The 26751-nt window shown below is 39.6% G+C and overlaps 2 protein-coding genes across 12 annotated transcripts in view; one reads left to right on the forward strand and one right to left on the reverse strand.

The window, feature by feature from the left end:
- The first annotated feature begins 10 nt into the window (after positions 1 to 10).
- IFT74 (intraflagellar transport 74) overlaps positions 11 to 26751 on the forward strand; it is a 109544-nt gene continuing 82803 nt past the window's right edge. For 3 of the 11 annotated variants that reach the window (XM_043546764.1, XM_037902080.2, XM_043546765.1), the window contains exons 1-8: positions 50 to 202; positions 1802 to 1945; positions 3263 to 3398; positions 8802 to 8850; positions 9555 to 9653; positions 9847 to 9907; positions 14399 to 14458; positions 15889 to 15950. In XM_043546764.1, coding sequence (XP_043402699.1) covers positions 1826 to 1945; positions 3263 to 3398; positions 8802 to 8850; positions 9555 to 9653; positions 9847 to 9907; positions 14399 to 14458; positions 15889 to 15950 — 587 coding nt within the window. In that variant the 5' untranslated portion in view covers positions 50 to 202; positions 1802 to 1825. Of the gene's footprint in view, positions 203 to 1801; positions 2046 to 3262; positions 3399 to 8801; positions 8851 to 9554; positions 9654 to 9846; positions 9908 to 14398; positions 14459 to 15888; positions 15951 to 26751 lie in introns of those variants that run through there. The other 8 variants (XM_037902083.2, XM_043546763.1, XM_037902081.2 and 5 more) reach the window with 5 other exon arrangements.
- LRRC19 (leucine rich repeat containing 19) lies at positions 12441 to 26296 on the reverse strand. The gene is made up of 5 exons (XM_037902089.2): positions 26207 to 26296; positions 22149 to 22241; positions 19814 to 20318; positions 19476 to 19691; positions 12441 to 18053 (listed from the first exon to the last, which is right to left on the reverse strand). Exons 2-5 carry the CDS (start codon positions 22230 to 22232, stop codon positions 17725 to 17727), a joined length of 1134 nt encoding a protein of 377 aa, XP_037758017.1. The 5' UTR covers positions 22233 to 22241; positions 26207 to 26296; the 3' UTR covers positions 12441 to 17724.

Genomic DNA, 26751 nt, shown 5'->3' on the forward strand with positions numbered 1-26751 from the left:
GCGAGAGTGGAAGGAGCGCGGCCGACGATTGGCTGCTGGGGCAATGGGGCGGGGTTGCTCGGTTGCTGTGATACTGCCGTCGCTCCGGGGCGGGTCGCCAAGGAGGTAAATCGTCTCCAACTGGCCCTGGGGAGCGGCCGCCTCGGGTGAGACCGCGGGGCCGGGTCTCCAGCCGCTGCCCGCGTTGAGGGCCCGTCTCCCGGTAGGGCGGAACCCCGCGCTCCTGCCTGGCGCTCAGCCGCCATGGGGAGAATCGGGGACCGGAGCCGATTCTTCCCGTGACCCTCCCGGGGGGGGGAGCCGTCCCGCAGCGGCCGCCTCTAGTGCCCCCCCCAGCGCTGCCCTAGTGTCGTTCCCCCCACCACCTCCATCCCTAGTGCCCCCCCCCCAGCGCCGCCTCTTACTGGCCCTAGTGCCATCTCCTACTGCGCCCCCCCAACAGCGCCGCCCCAGTGCCCCCCCAACAGCGCCGCCCCGAGTGCCCCCTGCGCTGCCCTGGTGCCCCCCATCCACCTGCTCCATCCCTGGTGCCCCCAGCACTGCCTCCTAGTGTCCTGCATCTACCGGCTCCATCCCTTGTGCCCTCCATGCCACCCCTAGTGCCCGCACCCACCAGCTCCATCCCTAGTGCCCCCAGCACTACCTGTAGAAGCCCCTGTCCCGCGCCCCTCTCTAGTACCTCTCAGTGACACCCCTGGTGCTCCCTAACAGTCTCCATAGCCCAACCACCCCTCGTACTCCTCCAGTGCCCACCCCTAGTACTCCTCGCAACTAGGGTTGCCAATTTTGGTTTGAGGTATTCCTGGAGATTTCATCACATGACATAATCTTTAATTAAAGATGAATCTTCAATTCTTGGAGACTCCAGGCCAATCCTGGGGGGTTGGCAACCCTGCCCCCAGCCCCTGTGTTGCTCCTTGTACTCTTTAACAATCCCCACTGCCCCAGTGCCACCCCAGTACCCCCAAAGCTCCCAGCACTACCCCAGTACCCCCTTGAATTCTCCCCACACTCCCAGTACCAGCCCATATTCCCCCCCCACAGCCCTAGTATCCCATCTTCCCCAGTGCCACCCCTAGTACCTCCCCACAGCCCCTGTGTCACTCGTAGGACTTCTTAACAGCCCCTAATGCCACCCTAATGCCCCCAATACCACCTCAGTATCCCCAGTGCCACCTTATGTTCCTCTCACACCTCCAGTGCCACCCCATATGCCCCCAGAGCCCTAGTACCCCATCTTCCCCAGTGCCACCCCAGTATCCCCTAACAGTTCCCATAGCCTATCCACACTTGTATCCCCCACAGTGCCATCCTGTATTCCCCCACATATCACAGTGCCACCTGTAACCCTCCCCCCCCCACAACACTAGCACCCAATACCCCCATCCTCCCTGTGCCACCCTGGCTACCCACCCATCCTCCTAGTAGCCCCAATGTAATCCACACAACCTACAGTGCCACCCCTTATACTTCCTGCTGCTCCCTGTATTCCCCCCACATTCCCCGTGCTGCACCTTATACTCCCCACCCACTTGAGTATTTCTAGTATTCCCACGGTGCTCCCTAGATACCCAGTACTCCCCGCAGCATCACACATTATTTATACTCCTTATATACCCTAGTACCACCTTATATCTGCTACATGTTCCTCATACCCTCAGCTGTCCAACACCCTCCATTCCTTCCCCAGCATACAACAAGCTCCCTTAGTAATGTAAAGGATTAGAAATGTAGTAGAGGGCGTCACTAATAAAGGATCAGTTCTAATTAAAGGACATGAGCATCATATGTTTCTTTCCAGAGAGAAGTTTAAAATAAATAGAAAATGGCAAGCAATCACAAGCCACCCACAGCTCGTCCTGCTTCAAGAGGAGGAATTGGGCTGACAACCAGGCCTTCTTCATCCTTGTTACGGACTCCAGCAGCAGCCAGAGTGGGAACAGGGGTGTGTTAAAGTGATTTAATATGTTTGTTTTGAATGTTTAGATTTTATCCTGATGTTTCTGTCATGAAGAATTGGGTGCCAGTAGTAACTGTAATTGAAGGTAGCAGTTTGAATTCTTTTTTGGTACTTCATATTTCTTTCTTCATTCCAAGAAGATTTGTCTATTGTATGTTAAAAGGAGGTGGGTTGGAAACTGTTATTGCCATATATTGGATGAAATATATCTCTTAGAGTTACTAGTAGAAAAAGCAAAAAGATCTGGTTTGTTAGAGAGGTGTCATGTCACCCTTCGTCGGTTGCCTTCCCCTATGATTTTGTTTATGTCATGGGAGTAATTTACACTGGGTCTTCAGATTGCCTCTGGTCCTTTTATTCTGGTATGGCATGCAAAGGCCAAGTAAAGGTCAAACCCATATTACTTAAAGATTACTGGATCTACAAGCTTAGTGCCTCCCACATCTGGTATCCGCAAAGGAGCAAAATGCATTTTGCAGAAGTCCTAAGGCATCTGCTGATGCACTTTGGGACTAGAATAAACAGGGCTGGACTTTTGCTTTCACAGTACAATCCAGTTTCACAGTACAATCCAATTCCTTAACAGTCTCTCCTCTCCAGCCATCTAGAGACATTTGTTTGGAAGAGCAGCAAATTGTTCTTCCTTAATTTATGCACTTTTTGGTAGCCAGTAGGTTGCTTTTAGCCTACACCTCTGTTGAAGTAGGAGATTTTAATAAAAAGTAAGTGATTTCAATAAAGAGAAGCATTATATGTGAGGCCTGAGCATGAGACTTGTATGTTTTTCTCAACACATAAGTAGAAACCTGGGCTTTATGGAAGTTTTGGACAGGAAAATCTTGCTTTTCCTGACAATTAAAATAATAGTCTCACTGAACAGATTTTTTAAATCTAATGTGGGGAGTGGGGGGGAGAGTGTTATTGGAACTAACTGCTAAAAGATAACCACATAGCATGAACAGTGGGAATTCAGTTTACACTATCATTTGGGCAGAGGTCAAACCTGAGGAAGAAAAAGAACATCAAGAATGCAAATAAAATAGCCTCGAGTCTCAAAAACAAATATAGAGAGATGTATGTGCTAGAAGTTTTGATTTGATAGTATAATATTTAGATTTACTTCTAAAATATTTGGTATAAATTATCACCTGCAAGAAAAATACGTCTAAAGATCTAGTGTACTAAGTAAAATACATATGTTAGTTTCTAATTGTTAGAACAATCCAGACAAGCTTTTAAATGTTCCTCTTAACAACTGCATAAATATAACAACTGGTTTATTATTCTGTTGTCTTTGTCTAGATGCCCCCTGGTACATCACGGCCTGGTACTCGCGGTGGTCTCCTAGGTACTGGAGGGGTGTTGTCATCTCAAATTAAAGTTGCAGACCGTCCAGTGACACAACAAGGGTTAAGTGGAATGAAAACTGGAGTGAAAGGTATTTTAATATATGAAGAATTCTCATCTTAATACAGGAAGATTTTTTTAACACTCTCAATGAATCAATACAATTTTGGGGAACCTGGACGGCAGAGGGTATTTTGTAGCTCTAGTGCCTCTAGTGTGGGACAGAAACTTGAAATTTAGCACTGATAGTCACTAGGTCAGACATGTGCCTTTTAGAGGTGCTTGGGCAGATTTGGCAGAATGTATAGGGGTTTAAAAATACGTCTTGCACATTATTTGAATAACGGCCTTACTATATTCTGTTCATATCATGCAAGCATAAGTGAATTAGTTGAATAGAATATTCTGTCTGCGTGGGTGTGTATGGAATCTTAGCCTTGTCTCATTCCTTAGAAAGGTTGATGTTCATGTGGAATTTGGAGCTTTGCCTAATCTATATGATCTACTAATGTTCGTATTGAATGAGGCAAGGGGGCAAATGAACCAGCCTCCTGAGTACACATCTTGTGCAAGACAGAGGGTCTTACAACTGTCTAGAAAATAGTTTCATGTTATTGAATGTCTGTGTTTTATCATTTTTCTCTTAGCATAGTTTCCATGTGGAATATTTGTAGTTTTTAGAAAGAAAACTAAGGTTGCAAAGTGAAGCCCTCAAAAATCTGCTTCTTGTGCTAATGCTTTATTATATGCTCTAGTTATGCAAACATGTATTTTGTGTATTGAATGAGGCAGGGTTACAGAGTGAATCAATGGGTCATCATGTGATTCCATCTCTCCTTTTAGGATAAATTCTTTTTTCAGTTACCACAGTGAAAATTCAGAGTGAATCATTAAGGCTAATGGACATACTCTAAATTTACATTGCTGTAGTTGAGAACAAATTTTGGCCATCAGGGAACAGGATGAATGGCATATAGTGATTAAGGTCTTGGTCCGAGGACTTAGAAAATGTATTGTATCTTGAGTTTGATTATACTTCCTTATTTACAACCATAGAAAGATTTAGTTGATAAAGATCGTGACACCTTTAACTCAAAAGAAAAAATTCTGATTGCAAAGTCAAAAGTTTCTTATCTGTGTATAAGTAGATTTTACAAGTTCAGAGAAGATATGTATCTTTAAAACAATCTTTAAGATCTCTTTTATAACTTCAGATTATTTTTATGACTCTTTATGAATCATAACAATAAGATTTCCCCAAATTTGTGGAGAGTCAGAATAAGGGACACAGGGTAACAATTTAAATGGGAATCCTAAAGCATTTCAAAACACACAGAAGTGAGTCAAATGTCTAACTCAAATATTTGTGTAAGACGAAAGCAAATTCATTAAATGATTCAGATTTCATATTATTCTCTATAGTTTTCAGGTTATGATCGAGTAGACTGTTATGCATAGAAAGGAACTCCAGTAAGAGACTTCATACTTTCACCCTGATCTTGCAAAATGTTAATTTTATTCTCCAGTTATTTTGTAGACTGTTCTACATTGTCTACCTTCTTTTCTAATACCCCAATTTTAGAACGCACTAAATCACCACTAGCTTCAAATAAGTCACATTTTGACTCGAGGACATGAATCACAGAAAGTGTGGAAGTTAGTGAGGTATCTGAAATGTTTTTCAAGGAAGAGTAATAAGGAGTCAACTGAACAAATTGCAGTGTAAGGAACTACAACTAATAGGGATTAGGGAGGGGAGAGACACACTAATGAGTCCCTCCTTCTACTATCTTTGCTTTTAGAAAACTCAGAAGTAGCAGACTTCTCTATGCCTGAACACTGCTTGGGAGACATTTGAAAAAAATAATATTAAAAGAAGAAGACATAGATTGAGTCTCCTTCAAGCACTGCAGAACAATATTTAAATACTTTACTATACAACAAATGTTTATACAGTTGTAATCACATTGATCTCACCCACAATTGAACTATGGTTTGATGTCAGAAATACAGCTCCAGGGTGAGGGGACTTCAGATGTCCTTCTTCGAGATAGTGGGTTACAACTAGAACTGTTGGTTTTAATTCCAGGGTGTTCAGTTTAGGTCCCAAAATTCCTTTCACGACTCATAGAATCATAGACTACCAGGATTGGAAGGGACCTCAGGAGGTCATTTAGTCCAACCCCCTGCTCAAAGCAGGACCAATCCCCAACTAAATCATCCCAGCCAGGGCTTTGTCAAGCCTGACCTTAAAAACTTCTAAGGAAGGAAATTCCAACACCTCCCTAGGTAACGCATTCAAGTGTTTCACCACCCTCCTAGTGAAAAAGTTTTTCCTAATATCCAACCTAAACCTCCCCCACTGCAACTTGAGACTATTACTCCTCGTTCTGTCATCAGCTACCACTGAGAACAGTCTAGATCCATCCTCTTTGGAACCCCCTTTCAGGTAGTTGAAAGCAGCTATCAAATCCCCCCTCATTCTTCTCTTCCGCAGACTAAACAATCCCAGTTCCCTCAGCCTCTCCTCATAAGTCATGTGTTCCAATCCCCTAATCATTTTTGTTGCCCTCCACTGGACGTTTTCCAATTTTTCCACATCCTTCTTGTAGTGTGGGCCCAAAACTGGACATAGTACTCAAGATGAGGTCTCACCAATGTCGAACAGAGGGAAAGATCACGTCCCTCGATCTGCTGGCAGTGCTCCTACTTATACAGCCCAAAATGCCGTTAGCCTTCTTAGCAACAAGGGCAGACCGTTGACTCATATCCAGCTTCTTGTCCACTGTAACCCCTAGGTCCTTTTCTGCAGAACTGCTGCCTAGCTACTCGGTCCCTAGTCTGTAGCAGTGCATGGGATTTTTCCGTCCTAAGTGCAAGACTCTGTACTTGTCCTTGTTGAACCTCATCAGATTTCTTTTGGCCCAATCCTCTAATTTGTCTAGGGCCCTCTGTATCCTATCCCTACCCTCCAGCGTATCTACCTCTCCTCCCAGTTTAGTGTCATCTGCAAACTTGCTGAGGGTGCAATCCACATCGTCCTCCAGATCATTTATGAAGATATTGAACAAAACCAGCCCCAGGACCGACCCTTGGGGCACTCTGCTTGATACCGGCTGCCAACTAGACATGGAGTCATTGATCGCTACCCGTTGAGCCCGACAGTCTAGCCAACTTTCTATCCACCTTATAGTCCATTCATCCAGCCCATACTTCTTTAACTTGCTGGCAAGAATACTGTGGGAGACTGTGTCAAAAGCTTTGCTAAAGTCAAGGAACAACACGTCCACCGCTTTCCCCTCATCCACAGAGCCAGTTATCTCATCATAGAAGGCAATTATATTAGTCAGGCATGACTTGCCCTTGGTGAATCCATGCTGACCTTGATCACTTTCCTCTCCTCTAAGTGCTTCCGAATTGATTCCTTGAGGACCTGCTCCATGATTTTTCCAGGGACTGAGGTGAGGCTGACTGGCCTGTAGTTCCCAGGATCCTTCTTCTTCCCTTTTTTAAAGATGGGCACTACATTAGCCTTTTTCCAGTCATCCGGGACTTCCCCCGATCGCCATGAGTTTTCAAAGATAATGGCCAATGGCTCTGCAGTCACATCCGCCAACTCCTTTAGCACTCTCAGATGCAGCGCATCCGGCTCCATGGATTTGTGCTCATCTAGCTTTTCTAAATAGTCCCGAACCACTTCTTTCTCCACAGAGGGCTGGTCACCTCCTCCTCATGCTGTGCTGCCCAGTGCAGTAGTCTGGGAGCTGACCTTGTTCGTGAAGACAGAGGCAAAAAAAGCATTGAGTACATTAGCTTTTTCCATATCCTCTGTCACTGGGTGGCCTCCCTCATTCAGTAAGGGGCCCACACTTTCCTTGACTTTCTTCTTGTTGCTAAGATACCTGAAGAAACCCTTCTTGTTACTCTTAACATCTCTTGCTAGCTGCAACTCCAGGTGTGATTTGGCTTTCCTGATTTCACTCGTGCATGCCCGAGCAATATTTTTATACTCTTCCCTGGTCATTTGTCCAACCTTCCACTTCTTGTAAGCTTCTTTTTTGTGTTTAAGATCAGCAAGGATTTCACTGTGAAGCCAAGCTGGTCGCCTGCCATATTTACTGTTCTTTCTACACATTGGAATGGTTTGTCCCTGTAACCTCAATAAGGATTCTTTAAAATACAGCCAGCTCTCCTGGACTCCTTTCCCCCTCATGTTATTCTCCCAGGGGATCCTGCCCATCAGTTCCCTGAGGGAGTCAAAGTCTGTTTTCTGAAGTCCAGGGTGCGTATTCTGCTGCTCTCCTTTCTTCCCTGTCCTCTCAAAGACTCCAATTTAGCTATGCCCACTAAGCATTGGGAACAGCTGAGGGACAAGATGGGGTGAATAGGAACTATTTGTAACTCATCATGTCTAAGGCTGGTTCTATACCAGCCCAGACCCCAGCATTGTTTAGAGGTCCTTTATACTATGTCTTATGGCTATGGCTCCAAGGAGGTTGGTACATCAACCAATGATTTCTGGGACACAGCAGTGCTATGACCATGTTACCAAAATATCCCCTATGTTGGAGGTGGCTTGGAGTTGGTGAAAGTCCCATTGGCAGGATCAGCTGTCTTTACAGTCCATTTGCAATATGGGGCCATATTGTAGAAGAGAATCTATCCTAAAATCACTGCTGAGCAGGTGAAAAAGAAAGGAAAGTTTATAGCAGTTAGACTTACAGTAGATTGTCACCCAGAGAGAGCCCGCTGATTCATATGTCACCACTTTATGCTGTGCGGAGAATCTGTTTCTTTATGTGCTGTGATGTTTACTGTAGAACTGGGAGAGAACATGTGATGCACCTCAAGGTGATTTCAGCTTTATACAAAGAGTGAAAAGAGATGTAGCGCAGGGCAGGGAGAACCTGTGTTTTAAAGGACTTATTCAGCCTGATGGCATGGCTGGGCTGGTACAAACCGCAAGAAAAGTCAGTCAGAGCGCGGGAGGCTGGAGCAGCATAAAGGAACCAAATCTAAATGATAGAAGAGACTAGATCAGCAGTGGAGCTGAACATGAAATTCTAGGCTTAGCTGAGGTGGAGCGTAAGAAAAACAAAGTGGGGTTGAAACTCTGTACTTGAATTAAGTGTTTCTATGATGCTTTTTAACTTTTATGTCTTTATTTTTAATATGTGCTTGGTTTTGGTAGAGAACACACATAGGGCAAATTACAGCAGGTTTTATAAATCCTCCATCTCTTTTTAGGATGAAGTCACCTTCCTGCAAGATTCATCTCAGAAACTTTCAGTTGCTTAAGTAATCTAATCCCCACCAAAGCCTAACATGTATCTCTGATTTCATCTGTATTGGTTGAATAAAAGCTGTATGAGGACATTCTGAAGGTGCTGGTTCTCTGTTTGGAGTATAACTTCAGCTCGTCCTTTGTGAACTTAATTTATCTCATTAAAACACATTATCTTCTAATAAAATGTTACTTGTTCTCCTTTGTTAGGTCCTCAGAGACAGATTATGGATAAATCCTATTATCTTGGACTGCTTAGGTACGTTAGTGACAACACTTTCAAGCTGTAGCATAGTTAATGTCTTCTCCCTCTCCACACCCATATCAAGGAATAAAATACAACATCATAAATCTAGTAATAGCCATACTTATTAATGTGGATTAGGTTGGCTTGTTCACTTATGTTGAAATTCTCCCCGTTATTAGGCTTTTTGGGATGAGGAGGGCCTTTGTAGATCCTCTATCCTGGGGTACATTTCGCCCTTAATTCCAAGAATAAATTTGCTAAATTAACATTTTTAATTATTGCCCAAGTATCTTATAAAACACTTTGTCATGTTCAGTAAAATTTCTGTGTTGGATGGGCACTCCTAAATCATATCCTCTTACATTTAGAGGCTACCCATGTTGTGAAACTGTTGTGGGATTGTTCTACTGGAACAACTGAACAATTCTACTTTACACTTACACCAAAGAGGAGAAAATACTCTAAATGTAAATAAAACGAACTTTTTATGCTATCCTAGTGCAGTACTTTATAACTGTTTGTTTAAGAGTTTATCCAAGATAGAACCCCTTTTTAAAATTTCTTTAGCTGATCCTAGAGCTGTTTGAGACAATCTGTAATACAAGAGAGATGCCTTGAATACGTATACATTTATAATCTAGTATTAGCTTTATCCTACAGTATTTTAGTTGTACATTTTAAACATACAAGTAACTTTTTATATTTCTTTTCTATAGAAGCAAAATAAGTGAACTCGCAACAGAAATAAATAAACTTCAGAAAGAAATAGAAATGTATAACCAGGAGAATTCTGTCTATCTGTCATATGAAAAGAGGTGAGTCATGTTGCAGTTAATGCAGTGTTAGCATACCCAAATGCCTTGTCAGGACCTTGTCTTTTGTTATATCAGACTTGCATATCAATACCATGCAACCTAGAGAACGATAAAAATGAATACTTGTTCTGATTTTGTTTTGCTGTATAAAACACTTTAATCTCATAAAATTGAATTTTTGTTCTTTATCTAGGGCAGAGACTTTAGCTGGTGAAATCAAAGAATTTCAAGGTCAACTAGCGGACTACAATATGGTATGCTATTGTTAGCTGTTTCACACTGGATTTTCCCCCCATTGTTTTTGCATGGTGCACATACTGGCTTTAACTTAGTCAGTATTTTTTTTGTATGACGTTTCTCCATTAGAAAGATTTACTGTTTAAACTGCTTTAATTCACTTATTAAAAAGGAAACAAATGCTTGCATAGTTGTGTCATAAGGATATGTATACCCACACATACATTTTAGTCGTTTTATGGTTAGACGCAACCTCCCCCAACAATATCAGGATTTGATGGTTATTACAGTATGTCATTTGAAAAAATAATTTCACTTGGCTTTTCAGTGAAGTCTCTGATTATTTGATCAATGCCCTCAATGATAATTTGGGAGTTGTTGATATAACATCATAAGTACAGCCATACTGAATGAGACCAGTTATCCATCTAGCCCAGTATCCTGTCTTCCAGTATCCTGGAACTTAACTTAGTCAGTATTTTTTTTGTATGACGTTTCTCCATTAGAAAGATTTACTGTTTAAAACTGCTTTAATTCACTTATTAAAAAGGAAACAAATGCTTGCATAGTTGTGTCATAAGGATATGTATACCCACACATACATTTTAGTCGTTTTATGGTTAGACGCAACCTCCCCCAACAATATCAGGATTTGATGGTTATTACAGTATGTCATTTGAAAAAATAATTTCACTTGGCTTTTCAGTGAAGTCTCTGATTATTTGATCAATGCCCTCAATGATAATTTGGGAGTAGTTGATATAACATCATAAGTACAGCCATACTGAATGAGACCAGTTATCCATCTAGCCCAGTATCCTGTCTTCCAGTATCCTGTCAGCCATTGATGGACATATCCTCCATTAACTTATCTATTCTTTTTGAACCCAGAATTCTTCACAACATCTCTTGGCAACAAGTTTCACAGGTTGACTCTGTTGTTTGAAGAAATACTTCCTTTTGTTTGTTTTAAACCTGCTGCCTATTAATTTTATTGGGTGACCCCGGTTCTTGGGTTATGTTCTTGTACACTATTCATGATTTTATAGACCTCTCTCATAGTCATCTCCCCCTTAGTCATCTCTTTTCTAAGTTTAACGGTCCCAGTCTTTTTAATCTCTCCTCATATGGAAGGTATTCCATACCTCTCATCATTTGTGTTGACCTTCTGTGTCCTTTTCCAATTCTAATATATCTTTTGAGGTGGAGTGACCAGAACTACACACAGTATTCAAGGTATGGGCCTACCACGGATTTATATAGTGGCATTATGATATTTTCTGTCTTATTATCTATCCCTTTCCTAATGGTTCCTAACATTCTGTTTGCTTTTTTTTGACTGCTGCTGCACATTAAGCACGTTTTCAGAGAACTGTTCATGATGACCCAAGATCTCTTTCTTGAGTGGTAACAGCTACTTTAGATCCCCTAATTTTGTACGTACAGTTGGGATTATGTTTTCCAATGTGCATTATTTAGCATTTATCAACATTGAATTTCATCTGCCATTTTGTCACCCAGTCATTCAGTTTTGTAAGATACCTCTGTAACTCTTCGCAATCTGATTTGGACTTAACTATCTTGAGTAATTTTGTATCATCTATATATTGTGCCATCTCACTGTTCACCCCCTTTTCCAGATTATTTATGAATATGTTGAACAGCACTGGTGCTGAGACAGATCGTTAGGGGAACCCGCTGTTTACCGCTTTCCATTGTGATAACTATGCATTTATTTGACCCTTTGTTTCCTGACTTTTAATTAGTTACTGATCAATGGGAAAACCTCTCTTATCCCATGCTTGCTTATTTTGCTTAAGAGCTTTTGGTGAGGAACCTTGTTAAAGACTTATGAAAGTCCTATTACACCATTGTCCACATTCTTGTTGACACCCTTAATAGTTCTATTAGATTTGTGAGACATGATTTCCCTTTCCAAAAGCCATATTGGTTCTTCACCAACATATCATGCTTATTTTTGAATCTGATAGTTCTGAGCTTTCATGTAGTTTCAACCAGTTTGCCTGGTGCTGAAGTTAGGTTTACTGCCCTGTAATTGTCAGGATCACGTCTGGAGCCTTTCTTAAAAGTTGGCATTACATTAGCTATTCTCCAGTCATCTGGTTCAGAGATTGATTTAAGTGATAGGTTACATACCACAGTTAGTAGTTCTGCAGTTATATATTTGATTTCCTTAGGAATTCTTGGGTGAATTCCATCTCTGTCAGTTTAATTTATCAATTTGTTCCAAAACTTTCTCTGTTGACACCTCAATCTGGGACAGTTCCTCATATTTGTCACTTGAAAGGAATGGCTCAGTTGTGGGACTCTTCCTCACATCCTCTGCAGTGAAGACTGATGCAAAGAATTCACTTAGCTTCTCTTCAGTGGCTGTGTTTTCCTTGAGTGCTCCGTCAGCACGTCAGTCGTTCAGTGGCCCCACTGTTCGTTTGGCAAGCTTCCTGCTTCCGATGTTTTGTTTTGTTTTAATTGCCGTTATTTTTTTGTCTTTAGCTAGTGTCTCTTCAAATTCTTTCTTGGCCTGGCTTATACTTTTACACTTGACTTGCCAGAATTTATGCTCCGTTCTATTTTCCTTACTAGGATTTGATTTCGAATTTTTAAATGATGCCTTTTTGCTTCTAAATGCCTCTTTTACTCTGGTGTTTAACCATGGTGGCATTTTTTTTTTTGGTCCTCTGACTTTTTTTTTTTTTTATTTGGAGTATATATTTAGTTTAAACCTTTATTATGGTGTTTTTAAATAGTCTCTGCAGTTTGCAGGCATTTCACTCCTGTGACTGTTCCTTTTAATTTCTCTCATTTTTGTTTAGTTCCCCTTTTTGAAGTTACATGCTACTGTGGTGGGTTTCTTTGTCTTTTTTGCCCAACAAGGATGTTACATTTCATTACGTTATGGTTTCTATTACCAAGCAGTTCAGCTATATTCCCCTGTTGCACCAGATTACTGCTTACTGTGCACTGCTTACGACTAAATCACGAATTGCTTCTTCCCCTTGTGGGATCCAGGACAAGCTGCTCCAAGAAGCAATAATTTATGGTGTCTAGAAATATTCTGTCTGCATGCCTTCCTGAGATGACATGTATCCAGTGAATATGGAAATAATTCCCCCACTACCTCCTTTGTCATTCCTGTACATTTTGTACACTGATTTTTAGGGTCCCATAGATTGTTTTCTTTCCACCAAGTTCTTGTGATGCCTGCTATATCAATAGCCTCATTTAATGCCAGGCACTCTACTTCACCCATCTTAGTATTTAGACTTCCCACATTTTGGTATAAGAACTTGTACATTTTGTCAATATTCAGTTGCTTGCTTTTATATGTTATATTTAAATGGGATCTCTTATTCTTTACTGTTCCTGACTAGCTCCTACCTGTACTTTACCAACTTCTTTTCTAACCTCTTTACTTGGATGTGGAGGTCCCCCTTTAATAAATTCATCCCTAAGGGATGTCTCTGCCCAAACTGTGTTCCTCTGCACCTGTCAGCTTTCCCCCAACGCTTATCTAAAAACAAAAACAAAATCCTCTAAACCTGTCTAATTTTACATGTCAGTGGTCTGGTTCCTTACATCTGGTCACCTCTACACTGATACCTCCACTACTAAATGCTACAGTGTTATCTCTTTATGGATCTAGAAATTTTTAGCAATATTCTACAGCTTTATTGTACATGTGCATCACAATATTGTGACTTTAAAAGGATTCTGTCAATTTGCCTAGACCTGAAATGTTAGTTACTTTAAAATCATTCCAATGTGATGTAGAATGCCTTCTGTATTCTAAGAAAGCTGATCTCTGTGGGCAAAGAGGATGTGTTTTGAGGAATTTTATACTGTTCAGTGCTCCAGTTTACTGTTTTTAAAAATCCCAAAGAATAACCTATGCTTGCATAGAATCATAAAAACAGTGTTTTCTATTGGTTGTGCAGTAGTGGTTGCCTAACTAACAAGCACTATTTTGAAGTGTGTTCATAGCCATAGTTAAGTTATTAAGAGATTTAAGCTAATTGGACAGATACATTTTGTTTCAAATTTGATGTGGAGTTGAAAATTAGCCTTTCTTTCTCTATGTCCACAGGAAAGGACAAAATCAATAGAGAGAAAAAATATTTTGAGGCTTGTAAGAAGGAGAGGGAAACCAAGGAGAGTATTTAAAAAGAAAAAAGAAAATGTACTGGATATTATAAGTAATCAACTTTGCTTTGGATGTGAGAAATCAATACCACTTCTGTAATATTAATGTTATTTAGTATTAATTTTCTATACAGTTATACAGAACTTGTAAGAATTATGAAATATGAAGCTTTCATATGGTATATTAAAATTTCTAATTTCAGATTTTTGTTTGCAATACCATACCAGTCATCTCTTTTGTAACATTTTCAAAGAATGATTTAAGAGTTTTCTAACTTCTTGTATGTTTCTTTAATGTAATTAAAAAGAACAGAGCATTAACTGTTTGAGCTTCTTTCTTGTTTCAGCTAGTGGATAAACTTAACACCAATACAGATATGGAAGAAGTGATGAGCGATTATAATATGGTAAGAGTTTGAGTATTTGCCATGGTAATATAGTATTTACAATAAAAATATATATATACATTACAACTTCAGTCCTTCAAATGTCTCTGCGTATGCATGATTTTGTTGACCTAAACAGTCTATTGACTGTAATGGGATTATTCAGGTGAGTAATGCTAGGCAAGTATGTAAGAGTTTGCAGGGTTGGGACCCACATGACTTCAATGGAGCTGCTTGTGTGTGTTGTGTTAAGCAAATGTGTAAGTGTTTGGAGGACTGAGGCCTTAGTTATAGAATTATGACAGCATAAAACTCTTTGTTGTCTCAAAGTTTAGCAAACACTTGATAATTGTTTTCCAGAAACAGGATTGATAGTTTTTAAAAAATTAAATAGATTAAAGTTTCTGTTGTAAAAAACTCATCAAGATATTATATGTTTTCAGTGAATTCAGTTCTTTTTTGCTTCCCAAGGAAGTGCGCGTCTAAAATTTAGATCTTGAGTATACCCTGAAAACACTGCATGGGGTGTTAAATGTAGTATCCTGGGATCCAATATTCATTGTGTTAAAATACTGTGGTTTACATCCTAAAACAACATGTGTAGAGCTGCAGTTATTGAAAGACTGACTAAACCTTTTCATCTAGCTGTTTCCACCCTAATGCTGGGTTATCTGTTGGTCAGTGACACAGTTGCTCTTAGAATTATCCTCAAAGCCCATGATATTTCTCTATTTCAGGTAAGAGAGGTCTGTCTCCCAACCCAAGGTACCAGTATTCACATATATCACACATTATTTGGGTGGAGGGCACAGAAAACTAACCACCTGACAGGCTGACCACATGCATCAGTCTTGCTTGTAGAATTCCCCAGACTCTTGAGTTTTTTTCTTCATTCTCCTCCATGCTTTGCCCTTCAAGTGATTCCAAAGCAATAGTGCATTAATGGGCCTATGGTGTGTTCAAAAGCAAAGACATATCAGCTGTGCTTTCCCTTGAAGTTCTTTCTTGATTTCATAAGTTTGCTGGAGGAAGCCTTCAGGCACCAAGACTGCGCCAGTGCTCACTGTGTTCATAGTCAGAAGGAACTTTTCTTTGAAAAGAGGCTTCCAGGAGCTCGAGAAGCGAGTGAAAATATTTTTACCCTAAGTGATCCAACCTGATTATTAATAAAAACACTGATGTGCAGTTTCTGTGATTACAGCCCCTATTCAAATGCAGGCTTTCAATGGGAATTAGAGTTACAGAATCCATCTCTGCCGCATAAGATAGGCCTTTGTGGTAGGAGGCGGCTGTTATTCCTTCCCATCTCCATTATGGTCTTCCATTCCCTTCGTTCATTCAAATGCTTGTATAACCTTGGATGAATGGATACTGTTTATATTTTCATTAGTGGCAAGAATCTTTTCATGCAAAAATCTGTTACTGAGTATTGATTTTTTTTTTTTTAACAGCTAAAAACTCAAAATGACCGGGAAGCTCAGAGTATTGATATAATTTTTACAGAGAGACAAGCGTAAGTACATCAAATATCAGAAAATTGAATTTTAGCATAAAGTGGCTTATTAAAATGGGTAAGAGTGAAGAAGTGATCTGATTGATTGGGGGATTTTTAACTCAGAAAAACATTGCCTAAGAGTTGCATGTATGCTCTACAAATGTCACTGAATAAAGTTTGTAGGAAATAAAACTTCACTCACTCAGTCAACTTTTTAAAGTACGGCATAGTCCTAAAGTACATTTAAAATATTGTTTCAATATATTTTAATAAAGAAGTTGATTTCTAATCAGCTGAACACATAATGGGTTTGTTCTCTAAGTCAATCAGAAATTATCAGGTCAATAATCCTACAGGTTATACTGTCACTACTGCATCTGTATTCATTAAATATGTCATTCAGTACAACAAAAATGAAGTTATTTAAAAGAACATTATGTAAGAATCAATGTCTCCTTTAAAAACAAACACTTTGTTCTTTGACAGCATTTTGTTTCATCAGGATTGCTTATAGTTAGTCTGACTTCCTGACTGAAAGAAACAAATGTTATCATAGCCTTCACCACACAATTAAAATCAGTTATTCAGTGATTTCTAAATACACTAAAAATGACCACATACCTGCTAACTGTTTTATAAATACACCACGAGTTTTTGTAGTATATTTGTTTTTACAGTTGGTGCCAATTCTGTCCTCAGACATGCCTAAACCAATAGCATTTATTCCAGTGGGTCTATTTGAGGATACATTTGGGCCATTAATGTTTCAAGTTTTGTTTTTTATACAACATAAAGATTTTGTGACTTTAAAAGTTTAATAAAAAGTGATGAAAAATGTGGAGCATTTTGCTATTGGCTGTATTTTATGAACACTTTTGTGAAATAATACGAAATACATTTTTCTTCTAATATTAAAAACAAATGTCTATTTTCTCATTTACTATAAATTATTCCTTAAATAAAATGATGTTTTCCTATATCTCAACATCCTGATTTTAAGAACATTTGAAAATCGTGAAGAGGTTCATCTACCTTCAGTTTAATAATGGAAATTTCTCATTGTTTTCTTTAAATTGTTAAAAATATGTACTGCATTGGCAGTTTTCAGATATTCATAACCTGTTAAGAAAAAAGACATCAGGCAACCATGGGATAAGATAAAAAAGTGGTTGGTATATAATAATGGTAATTTGTCCTTGAATGCATTTAAATGATGGGGGTGAGACAGCGTATTTGTTTTGCTTACTCAAACAAATACTTTTTGTTTATGAATAAAGAAAACTGAGTTTGGCTTAGATACTCAATGTTTTTAGTTTTGCCTAGTGGATAGAGCATTGAATTGAGACTCAGGAGACCTGGGTTCAATTCCCACTTCTGCCAGTGGCATGGGCATGTTACTTCCCCACTCTGTGCCTCAGTTCCTGGTTGTAAAACAGGGGTAATGATGCTACCTTGGTAAAGTGTTTTGAGATCTACTGATGAAAATACTATATAAGAAGTAGGTGTTATTTTCCCCCACTATAATCAAACAGTGAGATTTTAGTGTCAGACATATGGAGTATATGCTTATGTACTTTGAAATATTTGTTACTGTGGTAATACATGCACAACACCAGATTTCTTACCTCTACAGTTAATACATGTGCCACACATTTGTCCAAAAGAGAGGGATTGAGAGCTTTGAGTTCTGTCTGTGATACATACTAGATATATTTATATACAAGATTTTGAATGGATTGATCCTATATAATCAGCTATTGAAAAGCCAAATTATCATCCATCATATAAGAATTTAGACCTCTTCAGTTAATCCAGGGTCGTCTATATATTTGTCTTCAATAAATCCATCCTCCTCAAGTACAAATGTATGAGTTTGTTCAAATGCTACAATGGCATCGTGCTCATTGGTATTTGATACTGATGGAAAAGTGCTCAGATCAGTTGTGAACTCCTTATCAAACATTTCTGGTTCATACTCTTCCAGACGACGGTGATTGTAGCTGATCAAGTAGAGGTACCACAGTGGGAATTTTATGGCAATAAAAATCAGTAGTGAAGTGCTTAGGACAAACACCAGAACACCCAGAAGAAAGGCCCAAGTTTTGCCAAGAGGTGGAGAACCTTTAAGAATACAAAAGAAAGTAAAATCACATTAAATTAAATATCTTAAACCAAAATAACCAGCTCCTTGCATAATACCAGAAGAGCTATGATATTAATTGCTTCATGGCCTGATAAGGGACTCATGGAAACAAAGTGATAGAGACTCTTTGTACAGCATTAATAGAATACTTATGTTTGGACAACCAAAATCTCTGCACGGAGGACAAACTTTTTACTTGCAGGTGCCTAAGTCCATATTTTAACTCTCTAGATACTCAGAATGTGCTGTGTGGTCAAGTTTAAATAAGTAACTTCCTTTCAGGACCGAAGGTCTGTTGAAATGTTCTGGGCACATTCCATGAATCATTATTCAGATTTTAAGTGAACTTTAGATTCATCCCTGGAATAGGACAACAGAACATGTAACTGACTTTCATTTTCACACTTCAAGCTGACATGATTGCCCTCAAGAACATCTATACCCAGATAGTCACTTTTTAATTTTTTTTCCTTTTGCACATCTCTCCAGATATATTTCCTTTGTGATGAAAATCCCAACAGACCATAGCTGCCAAGAATCTCTATTTGCAAATCTACCCTGTGTGTTCACAGTGCTGGCTAGTGTCCAGGGAATTATGGCAGCTGCTGCATCCTAAGGGATTTTGTGGCTGAGCTGGCCTCCTAGGTATAAAACGATCCAGAGCTTGCTGTCTCTTTCTCCCATTTCAGTCACTCATTGGTCCTATTGGTCTCTTTGTGCAGAGGAGAGATGGGCTCAGGAGCAGGAAGTGAAGCTGCTACTCTGAGTGGGAAAAGGCAGGGGAGCAGAATCATTTGGATGGAGGATGAAGTAGAGAATAAATTGTGGGTAAAAAGGGAGAGGAGGGGTATCAAGTGGAGTAATGGTGGTTCAAAATGGGACACCAATGGTGAGGAAAGTGGTGTAAGTGCTCCTTCATGTTTCCAATAGGGGTAGAGTGGGAACAGTCATGATGCCCTCCCACTGAACACACCAGAGGTCAGGGATAAGGGTATGGGTAAGTAAATCAGTAGAGCTTGTTTACATACCAAGAAGAAAACTAAAAATAGGAAGGAGCCTGTTTTCAGGGGTAGAAGATTGTGGGCGGTTTAACTGGGTGGCTTGATTGTAGTTCATTTAAAATACAAACACTTGGATGGTTATTTGAACCTCAAATCTTCTCACATCATTAGTTTATAGATATTATTTTACAATATTCCATAGTGGAGTTCTAATTCAGGTCAGTTTTGAGCTCCTGATAAAGTTAAACATAACAAAAATTCCACATAATGTGAACACAATATTTCTGTGCCTAGGAGCACAGCAATCCCCGTATCCCTAACTTTTTAGAGAACTGTCCCATAGCACTAGTATTGGATGGTGCTATTATGAAGTATTAAAATGAAACATCAATACATCACCTGGATGTGATGCATTACTCCTAATATTGTTATTTGAAGAGTTGAGAGAGAATGTTAAAATGGCAATGTTTTTAGGACTGATGGCAGATGTGGAAGGTGTAGTGACTGCTATAGAGCCTCTTCTTGAGTCACAATCAGATTTTTGGATAGGTGCTGTCTTGATAGAAGATTTGTTCCAGACATCTGGATACGCACACAGAGTGTCATTTTCATGTTCTGAAAGGATGAATAATAAAAAGGTCATGAAATATTATATTTATAGGGTCTGCGCTGCAGTGTAAGTAAGATATTGTGATATATTGTGTAATGACCTGAATGCTGCTGTTGTCAAAACTTACCCATTGTCACATTTGAGGTATTCAACCATTTCTGTAAACTGAGCAGGCCACAGGAACAATTCCATGGATTTCCATTTAAGGTAATCAGTTTAAATGATGCTTTTACATCAAAGTACTTCAACAAATTGTCCTGTAGTCTCAAAATTGTCAGGTTTTTTAGTGTTGTAATTGTGTCAGAATCCAACTGGGATATTTTGTTATGATTTAGATTCAATATGGATAGTTGATTTAGGCCTGTAAATGCAGCCTGTTCGATTGTACTGATATAATTACTACTAATATCTAGAACTGTGAGTTTTAACAGATTGCAGAAGGTATTATTATGTAGCACAGTAATGGCATTTTCATTCAGATAGAGTTCAGTCAAGTTAATAAATAGCTGAAGAACCTTTTTGTCAGAATCATTTAAAGTAATGTTGTTATTACTAAGACACAGTTTAGTAACACTTTTATTTAGAGAGGTAGGGATAGAAGAGTAATTCTTTCCAGATTCCTCACAAGTAACCTGTTGAAGGGAGAAAGAAAAACAATATAAACATAGAAAATTACAAATTATTTTCTAGTAGGGAGAGTTGATGGTGAAGGAGAGAGAAACAGTGACAAGCACCTACAGTGCAAAAAACCCTTGTAACCAAGCATTCCAACTCTTTGAGGTCCAAAAGGAAATCTGTCCTGGGCCAGTACTATCCCATTCCTGATTTTCTTAAAAATATACTTGTGGGATAAGGGACATGGTCACTGAGGTGGTGGAAGTCATCTTAGGCCTTGTCTATACTACAGGGAGAAGGCGATCTAAGCTATGCAATTAGAGTTATGTGAATAGCGTAACTCAAGTCGACAGAACTTAGATCTACTTACCATGGGGTCCACACTACACGATGTCGACAGGAGATGCTCTCCCGCTGACTCCCCTTACTCTTCTCGATCTGGTGGAATACAGGAGTCAACGGGAGAGCAATCTGCAGTCGATTTAGTAGATGTTCACTAGACCCGCTAGATCGACCGCTGATACATTGATCGCCATGCATCGATCCCCCAGTAAGTGTAGACAACCCCTTAGTGAAGCAGTTTTGGAGTGTGGAATTCCAAGAGGGGGAGGTGAAACTCCCCTCTGTGGTGAGGGGGTGAAGCTGGGAATTAATGACCAAGAGAAATTAGGAATGTAATGTGAAGTTTTGGCCAGGCCTGTTGGGAAGGGGGCTGAGTATAAAAAGAACTGCCTTCCTACATAACTGGAAGATCCCTGAAGAAAGGTGTAGTGACTGAATGAAAGGAAGGGGGCAAGAGTTTGAGAATTAACTCATTTTTGTTTTCTCTTCATATTTTATTCCATATGTAAAGTGGTTTATTTTAATAAGATTTTCAGGCAGACCTTTTGAGAAGGATTGAGTTCACTAAAGATTAAATCTTTATGGCAACGAAGACACTTAAACTAATTTGGTTTTCTGGGTTGAAACTAACCTACCTGCAGTCATCTCAGCTCTGAGAGCCTACTGTACTGATTTTATTCTGCATACCAATGAGTACACTGAGACCTGTTTTATTTTTACAAGATGGTGGATTTCTCGTGTGTGTGTGTGTGTGTGTGTAATTTGCTCTCCTACAGGTTAGTGCAAAAGATAAATAGCAAAGTTAGTTCTAGACATGTAGGCAGTGTGTCACTTCCTTAATGTAAGCAGAGTAATCAGTGTAACAGCAGTTTAATTACCTGACTGTACATGACACCCAAAATATAAATACAAGAAGGAGGAAGCAATTCAATTAAAATTCTCTTTGGAATTCAAAATCAAATTCTATTCTCTTATTACTATGATTGTTTTCAAAAGCTGTAGGGCTGACTTTCTGAAGTGCTGAACTCTGTCAACACTCTTGGCTTGAGTGGTATTTGAGGGTGCTCAGCAGCTTGCAGTTTTTTGAGCTTGCTCCAAAACTGATTGAAGTCAGGGAAAAGACCGTTGACTTTGGGTTTTGGATCAAGATCTGAAAACATAAATATATCAAACATGTTTGCAATTCAATAAATTACAAAGTGCAGACTTGTCATAACGATTTGCATTGGTTTATTGTGCAATTAAAAGAAAAGCCATGTTGTTTATTGCATTTCTATATGTTTCTACCGTCAGGTTGTTGAATATCAATCTTTCTATAGCTCTAGCTATAGCTATATATAGGCTTTGTATGTATACACCATAAGGTATTGAGGTGGTTGAAGATGGGACTATTGTTAAAATACATAATGTCATTGATCTACAAGGCATCTCCTGTAATTTCTATGGATCTTCTACAAAAATGAGCAAAAATTAAACAGATTAGTTTGTATGTTTATAAAACTTACAGAAAGAGAAGTAGTATTGCAGTCAGCTGTGACTGGATTGGAAAACAGTGCTCCAATCCAGATCATTAGCCAAGGGAGTTTCATGTTCAAAATCTAGAAGAGAAAATATTTTTGCATGTTAGGGCCAAAATTTAAGTAGCTATATTAGTAGTTTAAAGGCATGCTCTTAGTGAAGATTGTTTTAGTAATGTAAACAAAATTGTTGATTTATAGTTGAAACAAATTATTCATCATAACTTACTGCATTTTTGTCTTATGTAAATATTGCCGAGGGCCTAAATAAGACTGCAACTGGGGCGAAAGATGTGTTTTAGCCAAAACAGCTGCAGCTTTTATTGAACTGAGCCAAACCTGAAACCAACCAGGCAGCTTTTGTGCAGTCGATCAGTAGTTTTGGTGACCAGCACAGTCAATGGAGCTCATAAGCTATCTGTTATTCTTGTCATAGGATAGCCCTCTATGCACCGACCTATTCCTCTGTGCTTTGGAGCCATGTAACCATGGGTCAACATGCTATGTTGGGGTCTTTGAACCAGGATACAACCTATCTATTGGAAATCATGAGGGCTTTCCTTACAGAGGCTATTCATTTTAAGATTAACCTACCTCAGAAACTGTGCAAATGACACCTGATCCATCTGCTCCTTTGAATCAGGGTTTATTGGCAAGATTTAGCCACCCATCAAGTAATAAAGTAAAAGTGAATGCAAACCATGTAAACTGTATTAAAGGATACATGCATGCAGCATCTTTGGATTTTCAAGAAAGGCAAAAATCCGTGAGGCAAAATCACTAGAGATGGAGAAATAGGATTTGGCAGGAAAACCAGAGTTTAGAAAAAATTACTTTATGACCCCTTAAAGAAGTTGAATCTAGGCTCCTTCAGACATATGCAGTGCAGATTTAGGGACTATATTCTAAATAGGCACTAGGAGTGATCAGGTTAATTACAGACCAGTAAATCTCTACCTGGCAAACTGGTTGAAACAATAATTAAAAATAGAATAATAAAACATCTGGAAGATCATGATATAATGGGGTGTAAGCAGCATGGTTTCTGCAAAAGGAAAATGTGTCTCACTATCCACAGTCTTCAAACTTGTTAGTAAACTTGTGAATAAAGGAGAATCAGATGAGATGATTTATTTAGACTTTCAAAAGGTCTTTGACATGGTCCCATACAAGAGGCTGCTAAAAAACCCTCAGTAGTCATGGGTCAAAAGCTAGCTAGGAGACAGAAAACAAAGAGCAGGATTAAATGGTCAATATCCATCATGGTTAAAGATTCACAGCAGGTCTTCTGTGTAATATATTTATAAATGGGCTGGAAAAGGGAAGTGAGCAGCAAGGTAGCAAAGTTTGCAGATGACACAGAGTTATTTAGGTTAGTCAAGACCAAAGATGACTGTATGAGTACCTTCAGAGAGACTTAACCAAGCTAGGTGAATGGGCAACACAATTATACCTGAATATTAATGTTGATAAGTGTAAGGTAATGCACAGTAGAGGGGAAAAAGTTAAAAACTCAGACACCTTACAGGGTTCTTTTATGTTAACTGTATAAACCCTGAAAAAGGACCTAGACTCAACTGTGGATGGCTCAGTGAAGATCTCTGGACAATGTGCAGCTGCGGTCAAGAAAGCAAACAAAATGTTAGGATGCATAAAGAATGTGATAATAAATGTGGATAATATTATAATGCCTTGATATAAATCAGTGATGTGGCCTTATCTGAAATGCTATGTATGGTACTGGTTACCCCCATCTAAAAAGATATTGCAGAATTAAAGGGAGTTCAGAAAGTTAAGAGGTATGGAAAAACTCATATGAAGAGAGACTGAAAACAGCTTTACCTTAGAAAATAGATGAATAAGAGGTCCCTTCCAGTCCTATGATTCTAATGTTTTCAAAGTTATTTTTAGCGCACTGGTCTGCAGTGTAGACATACCCCAAGAGACTTTCCAGCATCAAAATTCCTTCTTAAAGCTAGGTCTCAATTCTTCTCAAAACTAGTAAAAGGAAGACTTAGCCAATCTCGTACCATGATAGCAGGCCTAGCCATTGGCAAACTTGGTTTGCTGGGCACATTGGCTTATAGCTCTTTATCTCAAATAATACTTATGATCTATTTTACAGGTGTGGCCTGCTGACCAAACCTAGCTAGTTGCTTGTCTGCCTCCCTCAATCTGTCCCCTCAGGAAGATTGGGATTGCTCCAGCCAGTTGTGTATCTCCACTGTTGTTGGAAATGTACATCTGCTGGATTCACTCCACATGCTCTATAGCAAGGGTTCTCAACCATTTTCTTTCTGAGGCCCCCCACAACATGCTATAAAAACTCCATGTCCCAACTATGCCACAACTGTTTTTCTGCATATAAAAGCCAGGGCCGGCGTTAGGGGGTAGCAAGCAGGGCAATTGCCTGGGAGTGCACATGACAGGGAGCCCCTGCAAAGCTAAATTGCTTAGGCTTCAGCTTCAGCCCTAGGTGGCAGGGTTCGGGGCCCTGGGCTACAGTCCTGTGCAGCGGGGCTTTGGCTTTCTGCCCTAATGAGTCTTAACATTGGTCATAATTGGTGGATCCTCTAAAACCTGCTCACAGCCCCCAAGGAGGCCCCGGACCTCCTGATTGAGAACCACTGCTGTATAGAAACTTTCAGTTATCATAAGAATATAAGAACGGCATAATAGGTCAGACCAAAGGTCCATCTAGCCCAGTATCCTGTTTTCCGACAGTGGCCAATGCCAGGTGCTTCAGAGGGACTGAACAGAACAGGTAATCATCAGGTGATCCATCCCCTGTCACCCATCACTGCAGCATACCTGAGATTTGTGGGTTTCTCTCCACACCTAGGGAGGGCAGGCTATTAAAGCAATCTTGACTCAGAATATTCTTGCAATTTGAGAAGGGGAAGCAAATCTTTACAAGTTGCTAAATGGTGAAAATTATGCAAAGTTCAGTACATCTGAATTAAAGGGACACTGTAAACTCAAAATCAATTTCTGTCGAAAAATTTTCCTTGTGTAGTCAATCGGTCAGTTTCTTTCACAATGAAAAGACCCATATAAACATCAGCATAAGAGCAGAAAGATGTTCATAAAAATTTTTAAAGGATTGTAAAAAAAAATCAACAAATACGATTTCAGGGGTGGCCAACCTGTGGCTCCAGAGCAACATGTGGCTCTTCAGAAGTTAATATGCGGCTCCTTGTATAGGCCCAACGCTGGAGCTGGAGCTACAGGCGCCAACTTTCCAATGTGCCAGAGGGTGCTCACTGCTCAACTCCTGGTTCTGCCACAGGCCCTGCCCCCACTCCACCCCTTCCCACCCCCTCCCCTGAGCCCGCCGTGCCCTCCCCCACCCCTCCCCAGAGCTTCCTGCTTGCCTAGAAACAGCTGGTCGGGAGGTGCGGGGAGGGAGGGGGAGGCAGTGATCCGCAGGGCTGCCAGTGGGCGGGAGGTGCTGGGAGCTGGGGTGGGGGAGCTGAGGAGGGCTGCTGATGTATTTCTGTGGCAATGTACGTTGGTAAATTCTGGCTCCTTCTCTGGCTCAGATTGGCCACCCCTGTACTATTTGAAGGATGATCTATTAGAAAATAGATTTTTTTTTTAAATTAGTCATTTTGCAAAAAACTCAGGCTGGCAGTACATCATTAATATCTTGACATTCTCCTATGATCTGAGCCCATAGGTGCTTTCTTTGAAAATGTTTCATAAATGGCATTTTTCATTTCACAGGGATGTGTTCCTTTACACTTCCTACATTTAGTTGAAAAACAATAAAATATGCATTTTTCAAGAGTAAATTGGGAAGAAATGTAGTTTATAAAATCAGAAAATCTTTCCTTTCCAAAAGACTCAGGTTGTTTTCTAATCTTCTAACAAAGCATAATGCAGTAGGTTGGCTTGTGAAGAGTCCATATTGATTGAGGAACCCAGAGCGTCTTTAATGTATGATCCATTTCCAATCTGACAGCCAAATTATACAAACCAAGTATTTTCCCACACACTTAAGATATTAAATTGGTTTCATAAAAAAATTCTATAAAGTATCTTACCTTTCTATTTTTTCTGAGAGAGCATATGTATAGTTGTGTGTTTCCTGTGCATTAAAAAGAAGTAATGTGTTGCAACAGCACTTTACTTTGTTTGCAACCTTTGTACTCAGTGAACAGGCAGGTAGCTAAAAATAAATAAATAAAAGACTAGAACTTCCTTAGCAAAAGATTGACTAGGTTGAGCAATTTCTCATGGTTATCTCAGGTTTATTTGGATCTACAGCCAATAAGGAAGTCTGGTAATGATATGTTTAGGCCTCATAATTTCTGATCACATAGTAGAAATCAAGTTAAAATATTGCAGGAGCTTACACAGGATGAGTTGTGGTCAATTAAAGAAACTTATAAGAAAAGAGGTTTATTTTGTAAATGGAATCTAGTCATCAGATACGTAAAATCTGTAGATCTTTACAGATGTGCACATTTTTAAATGAAAATTCATGGTTTGCAAGCTCATATTTTTAGTTTGCTAATTTGTATATAATGGTGATGTAATTGAAGCAACTATCTCTGGTAGTAGCTTAAATCTGTCACATAATCCCTCT

This window comes from Chelonia mydas, chromosome 5 (assembly GCF_015237465.2).
Source record: "Chelonia mydas isolate rCheMyd1 chromosome 5, rCheMyd1.pri.v2, whole genome shotgun sequence".
Classification (NCBI taxonomy): Eukaryota; Metazoa; Chordata; order Testudines; family Cheloniidae; genus Chelonia; species Chelonia mydas.